This window comes from Diorhabda carinulata, chromosome 2 (genome assembly GCF_026250575.1).
Source record: "Diorhabda carinulata isolate Delta chromosome 2, icDioCari1.1, whole genome shotgun sequence".
Lineage (NCBI taxonomy): Eukaryota > Metazoa > Arthropoda > Insecta > Coleoptera > Chrysomelidae > Diorhabda > Diorhabda carinulata.
In genome coordinates, this window is record NC_079461.1 from 20,683,054 (window position 1) to 20,697,274 (window position 14,221).

Consider the following 14,221-nt stretch of genomic DNA (forward strand, 5'->3'; position numbering starts at 1 on the left):
CTTTATACCTCCATAAACCGACCAGAGAAACAACTAGGGGAAGGAGAAGGATTTGGGATCTGTGAAGGTTGTTTTGGCCCTTCACCAATGGTCTGGTATGTACCCCAGCTCTAGACTGTTTCTACTCAGGCAGGATATCTTCTGGTCCTTTTTGAAGAAGGGCTGGGAACATACATACATACAAGTAGGATGCCGGGAAATAGATTTGCAAAAAAAGCCATTGAAGAAGGGGATACCAAAGAAAAAATGGTTGGATGCAATTTTGAAGGATATTGGAGCGTAGAAGTGGAGGATAGCAACCTGTGAAGGAGAATTTTGAAATAAGTTAAAAACCAATGAGAAAAGAAGAATAAATCATTGGCTTTAAAGGCCTGTAGTATTATAAATATATATATACATACAAGTATTTTTTGTCGAAACAGTATTATAAATGGTTCCTGATTTCTGGTTGGATCTTTTCCAAGGAAAAAAATATGAGGTTATCGTTTCAAAAAATATATATATTTACACACATTTACAATTTTGCATTCTAGAAATAAGGCACTTTTGACTTAAAATTGTTTAAAACACGAATGCCTAAAACTTAACATAGAATTTTAAAAATCTAATTCGCACAAAAAAACATTTAAAAATGAACATAATCGGATAAAAAAAATTTGATAAGACTAGACAAATTATTTACTAAAAATTAAATCGTACTTAAACTTAAAATACACAGAGGAAAAATTGGAAATAGTGATTGGAACGATTTAAAGAGGGTGCCCCGATGAAAAATACATTTCCATCGATACATAATTGGCAAATAAAAATTTCGAATGTTATTTTAGTCCAAATTCCAGATCGGTTCATTAAAATAATGAAACGGTGAATGAATAACAGAATAAGGATTGTTTGGGCTGGGATAAAAAAAAAGCTAGGAACACCCACAGTCATGGATAGGATAGCAAAAGAAAACCAAAACATGTTGAATCTTCTTTGAAATAATAATCAAACCTATAGTTGTGCTTCTAGGTGAAGATACTATTGATGAATTTGAAGATGACAAAGAACATAAAGACCAAATGGAATTAAAACAGATGTAAAAGAAAAAGAGCAATAAGAAGTTTTCCAATACAACTTAAAGAAGAAAAAATAATGAGCTTAAGATAAGTTAAAAGTTATCTTGGGGTGGTTACAAAGGACGACGATGACGAGGGAGGAAATCTAGAAGCAAGGATAACTAAGGGTATTACATCAGAAAGGCGAAGGTATATCTGGACAAAACAATAATAAGACCAACAATGAGCTACGTCGATTCTTAACAAAGTAGAGGAAGTGGGGTTGAATATAAGAGAAAGGAAAATACTAAAAGGGATACTAGGGGGTAAAAGTTGGGAGATTTATGGCTAAGAAGAAATACGGTATTTATATGGAGAAATAAAACTAATAAAAGAGTGGTTGGATCAAATACAAAGAAAGCAACAAAAAAATTATGAACATAGAATGAGAAAAACCAAGGAAGATATGGTGATTTAAGACCTAAGAAAGAAAAAATAATTCAGGACTGAAAAACGGAAATAAAAAATAGAAAATCAAGTCCGACTTATAAAAAAGTCTCGGTGTTGCACTTATATATTTTTTTCTATTTTCCAAATATTTAATGAAGTTCAATTATGTTTAAAACAGTTTTTGGAACAACTAATTCCAATTAAATAAAAAATCAAGTAACTAATTATTGAATAAGAATATTACGAAAACTGGAAACTCCAAAAACAGTAGATAATCTCATTACTGAACTTTGTTTTGGATTTGTTGTGGAAACATTAAAAAATTTTAAAAATCACTAAATAGAGGGTAAAAACCATTTTCACCACTTATATCACTGGTTATTAATCAATATTCAATATATTTCTTCGGGACACCATTTTTACAATTTTTAAATTTGTTTTTTAAACAAATTTTTAATACAAAACATTTTATGTGATAGGATAACTTATTTTTGAGTTGTACTGAAAAGAATTTTTGTTAGTGGAAAAATAATTATAAAATCAAGTGAAAATTTTGTTTTTGAAAAATATTATTAAATTCCTATTAAAATAGATTTATTTCAGATTATTATTTAATAAAAAGCGATATATTTCTTTATTTGAGTATCCAATATTTAAAAATAACTTCGGGAATAAAAGAAACAAGTTTAGAATACTAAATCTTTTGCAAAAATATTGTTTTATCATAAAACAAGACATAAATGTTTAAAAAACAATTTAAAATTGATCGTTCTTTAATGAAATAGTAAATAAATACTCTTATTTAACACTGTAAGCATAAGATGAGCAAAAAAACTAAATTTATACCTATTATTGTAACACAGCTTTTTTTTTAATAAATTAATTTTATAGTATTTTCAAATCATATTCTACATTTTTTTCAATACGAATATTTAAATACTTATTTTATTAGTAATAAAGGCAGTGCGTACAACCAACATTCATTTACATTACTTTTCCAAATTATGCGCAAGTGTGATCAATAAATTAAAAAAAAAACAAAAAATAGAATATTTTTAATTCTAAATCATAATTTTTTAATATCTAAAGAGTCTATTTCAACTTCTAATTGGCATTTTTAAGTAAATTAAAAAGTATTGAGTACTTTCAAAATACCCTGTAATTATTTTTATTATTATTATGAGAAAAAAGTTCTTGAACAAAAATTTTGAAACAAAAACTATAAGTACTATCTGAAATTCAAGTGTAAAAAATTTTTAAAGGATATTGGAGAGACACTTCATAATGTGAACAAACTAATTCTTCTTCATTGTTTGTATAAATTGTTCCAAGGCTGAATGGATCACTATACTATCTCTATTTGATCATGGAATCTCCTGTAACTTCTTCATTGTTGGGATAAACTGTTCCAAGACTGAATTGGCCAATATACTATCTCTATTCGATCATCGAATCTTCTGGAACTTTTTAATTGTTAAAATAAACTGTTCCAAGGCTAAATAGATCATTATAATTCCTCTCTATGATTATCAAATCTTCTGGAAATTCCAATTGTTGAGATAAACTGTTCAAAGGCTAAATAAGTCATTATGCTTTCTCTATTAGATTATTGAATCCTTCTGAACTTCTTAATTGTCAAGATAAACTGTTGTATCACTACTTATTGCTCAATTTTTTGCTAACCCCTTATTCGTTCCGTAAGTTCTTTGGAATATTTATAAACACTCTACAATATATGATAACTGCATAATAATATTCTCAAAGGCCAAGTTACAGGATAAACACACTGTAGATAAACAGTTTACCTGAAGACGATAACATTGCTATTGAGTGAGTGTTGGTGTAGTGGTAGTGTATACAGTCATTCAGGAATATTTGGAAATAAATTTGGTTTGGAAAAAAATCTCATACAAAGTTGAAAAAATGTAGGACGGAGGGAAAGTCAAGAGACTAACATCATAGGGAAAAGGAATATTGGAGGGAGCATCGGGGAAAGTGAAAATAGTCAAATTATTTGAAACTATTGCTTTGATAAAAATGGGGCACCTCGAAATTAAATCTTGAGATAATATTTAATGATTCTAACAATCTATTGTGATGATTTAGAAAAAGTTACTTGAACAAGATAGTACATATATTTGTATATTTAATTGTATTTGAAATTTATTTTGATATAAATATATCATGTCACACACACTTTCTTTTAACAATATTTTTTTAAGAAGGATTACAAAACTTTGTTCTATTCAATGTATCAAATTCCTTTCACACTTATTTCACTTTCGTTTGACAAATTATTTACATATACACAAATAGCAATAATAATTTATAATTCAACACCCGAAAAAAATCTTATTAGTCATAATTATATATATATATATATATATATATATATATATATATATATATATATATATATATAAAGTTGACAAATATTGAGGATCTTTTAGAAACCCAACACAAATGATACTACAAAAAATAAATAATCTACATACTAGATAAATAAATTATAATAGGACGGCTACCACTTCAATTGAATCCATTATTTTTTCCCCATATTTATTTATTACAATATTGGAAGTTAATTTTATTTAAAAAACGAACAAAAACATATTTTCTAGTGTGAGTTCAATTTAGTAATAGATACATTATTGATTTGGTACATTTGAACTACTCGCAAATAGAGCCTTGTTAATATAAACATAAATTGGTACATTTGAACTACTAACATTTTAATCTTTATAAACTTTTGAATTTTAACGAAAAAAAAAATAGATTGTGTTACTAATTAATATAAAAATAAATCCTTGCTAATGTTAACATAAATTGGTACATTTGAACTACCAGTTTAAGATATCTCTATTGAGATTCTATTGGGAAATAAAACAATTCTAGATGTCAACCTCAATCATTCTAGTATATATATTTTTTGGTATATTAAACTACCATCATTTTGATTTTTTTTTAAAGCTGGGCCTTTTAAAGTAAATCATAAAATATATCTATATATCTCTATCAATTTGCTTATCTAGCTTTTAATAACTGACTAGAAAAATCCAATTCAACTTTTTCAAAAATTATACAAGTCAGATTTTTATCGGGTAGGTAATTTTATATCACAATTTTTAACGTTACTTATTTGAAAGTAGCACCATTACACTTTATAATTTTTTTCATCAGCTTATTTTTTCCTTTAAAGAATCATTAAAAAAAATTAATAAAGTTAAGTCATCGCTTTGGAAGACACAAACGGCTTAGCAGAAAATGTAAACTAACCTATTCGTTTTAGATTTTTAGATTTCGATTAACTTAATTTTCTTTTTGTTTAATACGAAATGAAAATTTTACATCAAATTTTTTCAACAAGGCACTTTGATATACCCCAAAATTTTTAATATCGATGACTTATACTTTACATTGTTTTTTTTTTTCAACAATTATTTGTGTAACTACTTGAATTTGAGCTGAAAAGGGCATTTCATTAAATATTATAAGGCAGCTAGACTGGACTTTGGTTATACATCAAACTTCACACAAATACTTGTACAAAAGGACTATTGTGTGAATAAAATTTGTGACAAAATCAATTTTAATTACCCTTGTGTAGTAGCTTTAGAGTTGGTATCATTGGACAGCTATTGAACATTAGAAAGATTCGACCATTTGACACAGTATGTGAATTTGTACAATATGAATTTGAAAACTGTTATGTGATTATAAAACCCTACAAAGAGAAGCACTGAGTAGCTTCAACTGAAGGTTTGAGCGAAAAATGTAAAACTGCAATCAAAGAAGCTTTTTCTGATGACATAAATACTGGGAACCGACCAAAGAAATTGTGTATCAAGCTCCATGAGGTGATGCAACATCAAAAGTGACAGTTTGATTGTTTCCAGAGGAATAGAAAAAGTAGACATATGAATAAAGACTATAGGAGCCCTGAGAATGGAAGTTAAAATGAAGAAATGTAAAAGGATGGTGGTAAATCAAAAAAGAAAACACGAGGAAGATGTAATAACGAAAAACAAAGAATAGACTTGAATACTTGGCTGTTATTTCACCGAAGATGAAGAAATAGTAAATATGAGATAGCGAACAGAATAACAAAAGCAAATAAATAAGACAAATTTAAAGAAAAAGGAAGAAGGCGAAGAAGAGATAAAAATAAAAGTATACACCTCAATGGAGCCGTGAAAGTGAAACCTGGGTAAGGAACAAAAAGACACAGGATAGAATAGTAGCAGTAGAGATGAAACAACTGAAGAAAATGAGGATACAAAATAGTTAAATTGGTATGGACACATAAAAAGAAAAGTCTAATAAGAAAAGAGACAGATGCAAAAAGACATAAGAAAAGAAGAACAAGAACAAGTAGCAGAGGAAGAAGGAAGATAAGGGAAAACAAAGCAGCAAAGGATCAAAAGGAATGGAAAAAAAAGGATGAAATGAGACTGAAAACTAAAATTCCAATACTCTGAGTTTTGAAATGATATAAAGGGTTCTAGAGAAGATGAAATTTTATTCACACAAGAACTAGTTGTATGATTAACAAAAGAAAATAATAAACACAAAGATAATAAAAAAACACAAATTTTTTTTACCTTTTCTTGACGGAAAAACCTTTTTTTTAATTTTTTCTCCGATCAAATAATAGTAATAGCGATAACGAAACCGGGCTTTTGGCAAGAATAGCGTGCCCGCGGCATCACTCCGGAATCAAAGACTCAAAAGAACGGGGTTCCACCCCTATCAGTCACCAAACGTCACACGTATACCGGCCCGCCTTGATTGTCGTTGTCGTCTAAATTGATTTTGTTGAGGGAAGTGAGGCCACCGTCGTCGAAGAACCTCCTAAACGTAAATTCGAAGAATCCGTGAAAGAGATTCGAATTATCGACTAATTCGTCGGAATTGTTAGAGTCTATCGACGTCGAATTTCGAAGTTTATCGGGATCGATCGGGTCGAAATTCGACGTGTCCGTCGGGTATTCGATGCGCGGTTTGTAAGGAGCCGGTTGACGTCGCAGACCTTTTTCAAAATCGATATCCTTGAAAAACGGATGAGATTTTACTTCACTAGCATTTTTTCCAAGACGCTTTTCGGCGCTACAACACAATTTTAATATCAAGTCCGTACTATCCGGTGAAAGATTGGCTTGTTTTGGTATTTGTAGGGTCGTTTCCCAATTTATCACCTAAACAACAAAAAATAAACAATATAATTTTAATAAACATACACTATACTTTAAATAATCGAAATCCATAAGTAATAAATATGTCCACTGCTATACACCGTGCAGTCGGTCCTGTTCTAATATATCTAAACCTATCCCCTCAAGATATTTTGTACAATGCTATACACCTCATTATACTTATACTCATTATACTCCTCCACAAGTTTGGGAATTTCTTTTTCTTTCAGCACGCCAAAAATATTTGAATGTTTATTTTTTAATACTTACTTTGAATTGTGTCTCGGCGGGAGTGTTTGCCAAAAACGGCGGTTGACCAACCAACATTTCATACAAAATAACACCGACACTCCACCAATCACATACGTGCGTATATCCCTTTCTCTGCAGTACTTCTGGTGCTATATAATTTGGAGTTCCTACTAGAGAATGCGCCAAACATCGATGTTCGCGTCTTCTCCGCCTTTCTAATGGTTTACAATTACACTCCTCGTTCCAATCGTCTATCGGATCCATTGAATCTTGTCTACTATGATCTCCTGGAATAACAAAAGAAATCGTATCAATTTGGTACGTGGAATTGAGTGAGGGTTTGAAATTACCGTTAGGTTGGTAATATTTGGAATTATGCGTCCATCGAAAACCGGTACACAAACCGAAATCTGTCAATTTGATGTGACCGTCTTTATCTATCAGAATATTATCGGGTTTAATATCTCTGTGGATAAATCCCATTTTATGTACGCTTTCAACTGCGCAAGTTAATTCTGCTATGTAGAACCTGTAAAAAAAATTAATTAATAACCAAATATTGAATTATTTGATATACATGGAAATAATGAAAATTTTCATGATTTTTTCAATATAATTTCCAAAATAATCAAGTTAATATGTAGGGACTAATTTTTATTACGAAATCACATATATTTATAGGCCAGCCCTGCACATCAGAACATTTGTAGTGATATTATACTCTGGATATACATGGAAATAATGAAAATTTTCATGATTTTTTCAATATAATCCCCAAAATTATCAAGTTAAGATAATGGGACTACCCTTTGTTAGGAAATTAGGTCTCAAAGCCACCCCTGCCCAATAGAAGATTTTAAATGAAATTGTAAGCTAATGTACATAGAAATAATGAAAATCTTGTTGATTTTTTCAATATAATTTCCAAAATAATCGAGTTAAAATACAATAACTGAAAGAAAATTGAGAACATACCTCGCCAGTACTTCTTGAAATATTCCTAATTTGATTAATAAGGACATTAGATCACCCCCAGGTATATAATCCATAACGAAATACAAAATATCCGAATCTTGAAAAGAATAATAAAGTTTGACGACCCATTCATTATCGGCTTCAGCTAAAATATCCCTTTCGGCTTTAACATGAGCTACCTGATTCCTTTTCAACACTTCGGATTTCCTTAAAGTTTTCATTGCGTATAGATGATTGGTGTCGATTTTTCTTACCAATGTTACTTCACCAAAAGCACCGACGCCTATTGGTTTTATCCTTACAAACATACTTTTATCCATTTTAGCCCTTTTCAACCTGTAATAGGAATCAGATTAAGTACAACAAGCAAATCACTTGATTAAAATTACTAACCTTATATAATTCGATTCCTTCTGCGACAACATCTTCCTCATCTGAGCCTGAGCCTCAGAACTCAATCCTATTTTGTTCATTTCTTTCTCCAATTGCATCCGCCTGAACTGGCGTTGCTTGTACGATTTAATAACATTTTCGATATGTTGTTCCATGAAAAATTTAAAAGCTTGCGGCGAATAATTCTTCACTTTACCGTCTCGACGTTCTTCTTCTTTTTCTTTGCTAATCTTCTTCCGTTCCGGTATAGGTGATTGATGTTTAATCTTAGTGTATGGAGGTAGTTGAGGCGGTGTTTCACTGGATTTCGTTTCGCTGTTACCATTCACTATGTGATTATTTTTGACGGAAGATGATGCTGAGAAAAACATATAATTAGCAACGGCAGTGAACGAGTTAATATCACAATATTACCTGTCGGAGGTAACGGCGGGGCTCCGTTATCCGAATACTGATTCCTACTATCTCCGCTACTAGTTGATTGTGGACTATCAGATCTACATTCATTATTAACGACTGGAGAATATTTTCTTTGTAATGAAGGGTGGACGTGAGGACTCGCCCTTGGAGACAAAGAACTATCCACAGTATACACTTGAACGTGGTTATCATCAGAGGAATAAGGTGGTGGTGGTAAGGGAGGATGAGTTGCCATACCGCGTTGGGCTTTTGCTTTAGCTTGCATGGTACTAGCGTAACTCGGGGGCTCGGTAGTTGGAACAGTAACTGGTTGAACATTGTTTGATGGACTACCTGAGGGAAGAGGAGCGGCCGGTTTTGTACCGTTCGTGTAGCTGTAAACAAAAATAACGATAAAATTAAACATTAAATATTTTTTTTTCAAATATATATAAACATTTACCCTTTCTGTTGGATAGATACGGTATACGAAGGCGGGGGAGCAGATATTGCCGGTGGGGTAGTGCTTGTAGGCGATGGAAGTTGTGGTGATGTTGGCGCAATGGCAGTTTGCAGTACTGGTTTCTGAACTTGAGTACTTTTTACGGATTGCATAATAATCGGAGGTTGGGATATTGTTTGTCGTGCACCCCAAGCTTGTAAGGGTGTCGGTCGCGCCATTGCCGTTGGAGTTGCGTTCGTTGAAACCTAAATTAAAATATCACTCACAGTATTTCCATTTTTTATATCTAATTAATTTGAATATTGATTTTCAACGTACTGGTATAGGACTTGGAGATCCAGTAGATGCCGATCCTGAATAAATACCAGATGAAGGGCTCTTCCTGAAATCCTGAGTAGGACTCTGTCTATTCTGAATTGATGCTGAATATGAAGGTGGAGGAGGAGGACCGTTTGCTGGACTGGCTGGTATTAGAGGATACGGTGGTGGTGGTTCTGATGTTGAAGCTGTACTACTTTGATACAAGCTCAAAGCCTGCATCTGCTGTGAAAGTTGTTGTTGTACTTGTGGACCATTCTGAACGACCATTGGTTGACGACCAGAAGAAGTTGAGGTACTGCTTACAGGACTCGTTCCTCTCTATAAAAATCACAATTATTATAATGTATCGAAATCAATGTGGCGACATACTTGTTGTAAGGCAGGTGAATTGTACACTTGCCCCACAGCTGATGTCCTTGCTGGTACCACAGGAGCAGGTGACATTCTTTTAAACATCTGTTGTACATTACTAGGAACTGGTGGTGCTTGATATCCTCCAGCTCCACCTACAACGTGAGGTGGAGGTGGCGGAGGTGTATTTCTCGGAGGTGGCGGAGGCGGAGGTTCATTAAAACTTGGAGAATATCGATTATGTAAATCGGCGATTAGTCTTGGACTATCAGAACGTGAACTTCCTGCACCACTGTCTAAAGCTGGGCTTCCACGTGGTAGTACTAATTCTCGTTCAATGCTGGGTTTTCTCATGAGTTTAGTATAGCTAGGAGAAGTAGTCTTTAAACCTGTAGAGGGATCAATTGATTGTTTGCTGAGGTATTCTAGGGCAATATCAACTCGACCACTGTAAAGTTGTAAAGCTCGAATAGAAGATTCCTGTTGAACAAATATATATAAATATATATATTTTTTTGTAGTGCTGTAAATACCACATTTTATTAATAATTTACCTCTGAAAAACCCAGTTGTCTCAACTGTATAACATCTTTATCATTCACATTTCCTCCAGAAGTAGAGCTCAAAGAACTGACCCCGCTAGTTGCTGAAAAACTTGATATAGTGCTGGCAGCACTGGAGCTCATTGCTTCGCTACTGCTTTTTGCAAATGGCCTTAAAGAATTCTGAATTTCTTCCATAGCTTTTTGGTGATAGCCCGGTGACCGGGCCGGTGTGCTTGGATTCATGATGATTTGAATGCGGGACTGTTGGCCCATACTGGGCCTCACACGAGGCTCACAACTTTTTTACATTGACACCAACTATATACTTATTTTTTGAAATGTGATATTAGAGCAGTGTTTGTACTTTCTATTACTGAAATAGAATACTTTTATTGAAAATGTTGAATCAAATCTTATAAATGTGAGAACTATCATACAAGGAAAGTTATTAGCTGCTTTCCATTTACATCAAAACTCAAATTATTCTCTTTTCAATCTCACAAGTGAAACCTAACTGAGTTTTTACCAGCAATCTGCTCAAGCTTGCTTTAGTGAATTTGGTGAACTCAGATTGAAAGTGAGGTTAATAACATCACATTTTCAGATCTTACGAACAAAATAAGCAAGTAAGTACGCAATACTAAATTATTGAAAACAGTTATCAATGTAAATAATCTTATAAATAATATTATTTTAGTCATGCCGTTTCTTTCACTGCAAGTAACAGTTGGATCACCAATGATAATGGTAAATTTTATGTTGTTATTAAGAATATTAATTCACATTATGTACAAGATACTCACATAACTTAGTGTCTCAGTTCACTTGAATTTAATTGGAAAGCAGCTAATATCTCCATTTCATAAAATTAATTCTTAAATAAAAAAATATTTAAAGTATTCAATTAACAAAGTTGGGAACTTAAATGTGAATTATAATAAAATTTAATCATAATTTGTAAATATTATACCTTTTCACAAATATATTAATCTTGCTAATATATTATTTCATGTTATTTTACATCACTTAGCAACATCAACTATTTCACATATGATAAGATAGATGATATAAAAGCATTCTTGGCAGAATATGTCATAGCTAATACCTGCTTTATCTATTCCTATACTTTGGTAGAACAAAAACATCTATTGATGAATAATCACTAATTCATCAAAATATAAATGTATCATTTTTAAATAACCACTGATGAAATCACACAATTTTGAAAGATACAAGAACACTTGAAAGTGATAAAATTTCAAAATTAGTTAAATAGATTGAATTAGATTGCATCCAACGTATTATAATAAATTTAGCATTATTTTGTCGACTTAAAACTAGTGACTACATCCTACATTACACAGTCTAGTATTACAATTATTAAAAAAAATTAAACCACCTGTTACTTTTAGCATTATATTATTAACTTATACACAGTATACTGAAATTACCAGATATATGTATGAAGATTATTGATAAAATATTTATGCATTGTTAAAGTTAAAAGTATGTGCCAAATTTCAAAGAGATGTCTCATTCTGCATACCAGTACGCATTCCATAAGAATTACTTAATTCAGCAATAATCAATGATTCGATTTAGAATGAAAATTACAAACATTTTTTAAAGCTTCGTACAATAATTACCTTTTCAATATGCAAAAATATTTAAGAATCTGCTGCAGTCTTTGGAATGACAGATTTTAGTGTCAAGTCAATCTATCTCATTCTATGTGATGAATTTTGAGGACACTTCTTCACTTTATTACAATTTTTGGTACACGGTAGTTACATATTACACTTTTAATTATTACACGTTCAACGTATATCAAAAAATAAATTCATTTATAAAATTTAAAACCGCGAAAACAAGAAAAAATGTAATGAAAACAAAGAAAATTGGATTGAGTTTAGGGTTTAGTTGTCAGCCATTTTACTCAGTGTCAAATTCCAGAATCTGCCAACACAAGAAAAATAAAAACTAAAAATAATATTATCTAAATATAATTAACATCAATTTCAAAAGGACTTTTACAAAAAATATAGTAAACAAGATGTTTTTATTTCAATTAGTAGGATTCATTTGTCAATTTTTTTTCTGTAAATTCCATTACAAACTTGTTTTTATCTAGTAATTTTTTCGGTCTTATCTTGGCAATGCTTCCCTGCATTCCATAAAACAGGCAACATTCAAAGCCATAGGCGTAACAAATAATCGATAAGACTATCAATTAATTTACAAAATCATTTTTAATTATTAATAAGTTTCACGTAACTCAGCAACAGATTGTTGTGTTAAACGGTAATTTAAATTAAAAAAAATTAACAGCTTGTATTCAGTACATTTGATTCGACTTATCGAAAATTAATATATCGGCATTCAGTTATATCTATTTATGGCCGCCAATGGTAGAAAATATTTCATGTTTTTTTAGAACAAAAACTACAGTAGTTCTTTCTCGTTTTATTTTATTTTTAAAGAGACGAGGTATGCAAGAGGCGTGGTTTCCGAGGAATTATTAAAAGGAACAAAAAAAATTATAATTGATGTGATTAACGTATTATTAGTCGCTAGTTTATATTAAAAAAACAGCCGGTTTCCATGGAATTATTAAAATTTATTAATGAGTAGTGTATTTAAAACACGGTAGAACATAACCTCAAACAAATTATATCATGGGGAAAGTGTTTTCGTCGATAAAAAATCCATTTAAAAACTTTAATTTAGAAAGCAGAGCGCATAAAGTAATATCGCAACCAAAACCAATTCCAGCACCGCGACATAAGAGAGATCAAGAAACTTACGAGCAAATGATACAAGGTTAAATATAAAATACATTTTAATATTAAAATAAAACTGTACGTTTCATTTACAGAATATCCAAAGGCGTTTGAGGAAAGTTTAAAGAAAAATGAAAAATTAGATAAGCATTTGAAGAATGTTTTTGTAGTTTCGCAAGATGTATGGTATAAGTATTGTCATATTTTGATTTTATATGCATATAAATTTTTTAAGTGACAACAAATTTTATTTCAGCCGAATGTAAATATCAAACAAGAACCTAATCCTAATAGACCTCTTCCAGCTGACAGGAGTCCTGTTCCATCTTTTATATATGGAATAAAAGAACCAGATCCTGAAAAAATACCGATGGGTAAAACCACTCTAGGAAATGTATTAGAATTTATATCGAGGCATCAAGAAGATCCAATAAACTATAACGCCCAGAAAATCGCTGAACAGTATGTTCTAGACGAAGCAACAGTTGGTAAGTTGATAACACATAATTGATATATTTTGAATTTTAGACAGTAATAATAATTGTAGGAAATATATTGAAATACTTCAGGGTGTTTGAGATGTATTTACCCCAAGAAACGAGAAGTACGAAGGCAAAATTTGCAGGACCAAGTTTACCCAGAATTCATGTAATTAAAAATATTAGAAAACAACTTCCTCCGCCTGATTTATCAAAAAACCAGAATGACTAGGTGTAAACTAGGATTTCGAATTAATTGTTAATGTAGAAAAGTTTGAAATTATAATAAAACGTATTCATTTGTTCTCTAATCGAAATTTTTTAATTCATTCATATCTAAACGTGAAAATTAAGCATAAACCGGCTATAATTCCATTATTGGGTGAGTAAACTCATCAAAACGGTTAAATTTTCTATGAGGTACGAGGGTAATCGAGAAAGTAACATATAGTTTGGTAATGGGTGGGATCAGCTCTGTCATCCTGCTAGTTTGATTATGTCACAAATTAGTTCATTCATAAATTGCGTTCGGTAATTTTGTTCACTATGATCACGTGACCATAGGTTGTACAGATTTAACGTGG

General features: G+C 31.3%; 2 protein-coding genes across 2 annotated transcripts; one reads left to right on the forward strand and one right to left on the reverse strand.

Moving 5' to 3' along the window:
- Positions 1-479: 479 nt before the first annotated feature.
- Positions 480-12,339, reverse strand: LOC130904192 (serine/threonine-protein kinase Warts). The gene is made up of 11 exons (XM_057816815.1): positions 12,025-12,339; positions 10,388-10,751; positions 9,852-10,313; positions 9,480-9,800; positions 9,162-9,406; positions 8,714-9,093; positions 8,300-8,657; positions 7,907-8,242; positions 7,282-7,460; positions 6,950-7,218; positions 480-6,682 (listed from the first exon to the last, which is right to left on the reverse strand). The coding sequence occupies exons 2-11, from the start codon at positions 10,649-10,651 to the stop codon at positions 6,251-6,253; spliced, it is 3,246 nt and encodes a 1,081-aa protein (XP_057672798.1). The 5' UTR covers positions 10,652-10,751; positions 12,025-12,339; the 3' UTR covers positions 480-6,250.
- On the forward strand, positions 12,323-13,948 carry LOC130904200 (protein NDUFAF4 homolog). The gene is made up of 4 exons (XM_057816828.1): positions 12,323-13,198; positions 13,254-13,339; positions 13,415-13,646; positions 13,706-13,948. Exons 1-4 carry the CDS (start codon positions 13,054-13,056, stop codon positions 13,867-13,869), a joined length of 627 nt encoding a protein of 208 aa, XP_057672811.1. The 5' UTR covers positions 12,323-13,053; the 3' UTR covers positions 13,870-13,948.
- Positions 13,949-14,221: the final 273 nt, after the last annotated feature.

Bases quoted from the DNA above. Each gene is read 5' to 3' on its own strand.
- LOC130904192 (XM_057816815.1), bottom strand. From the start codon at position 10,651: ATGGGCCAACAGTCCCGCATTCAAATCATCATGAATCCAAGCACACCG. The intron at 10,314-10,387 runs GTAAATTATTAA...TTTGTTCAACAG, and splicing joins GACAACTGGGTTTTTCAGAG to GAATCTTCTATTCGAGCTTT. The intron at 9,801-9,851 runs GTATGTCGCCAC...TGATTTTTATAG, and splicing joins ATTCACCTGCCTTACAACAA to AGAGGAACGAGTCCTGTAAG.
- LOC130904200 (XM_057816828.1), top strand. From the start codon at position 13,054: ATGGGGAAAGTGTTTTCGTCGATAAAAAATCCATTTAAAAACTTTAAT. The intron at 13,340-13,414 runs GTATGGTATAAG...ATTTTATTTCAG, and splicing joins TTTTTGTAGTTTCGCAAGAT to CCGAATGTAAATATCAAACA. The intron at 13,647-13,705 runs GTAAGTTGATAA...TAATAATTGTAG, and splicing joins TCTAGACGAAGCAACAGTTG to GAAATATATTGAAATACTTC.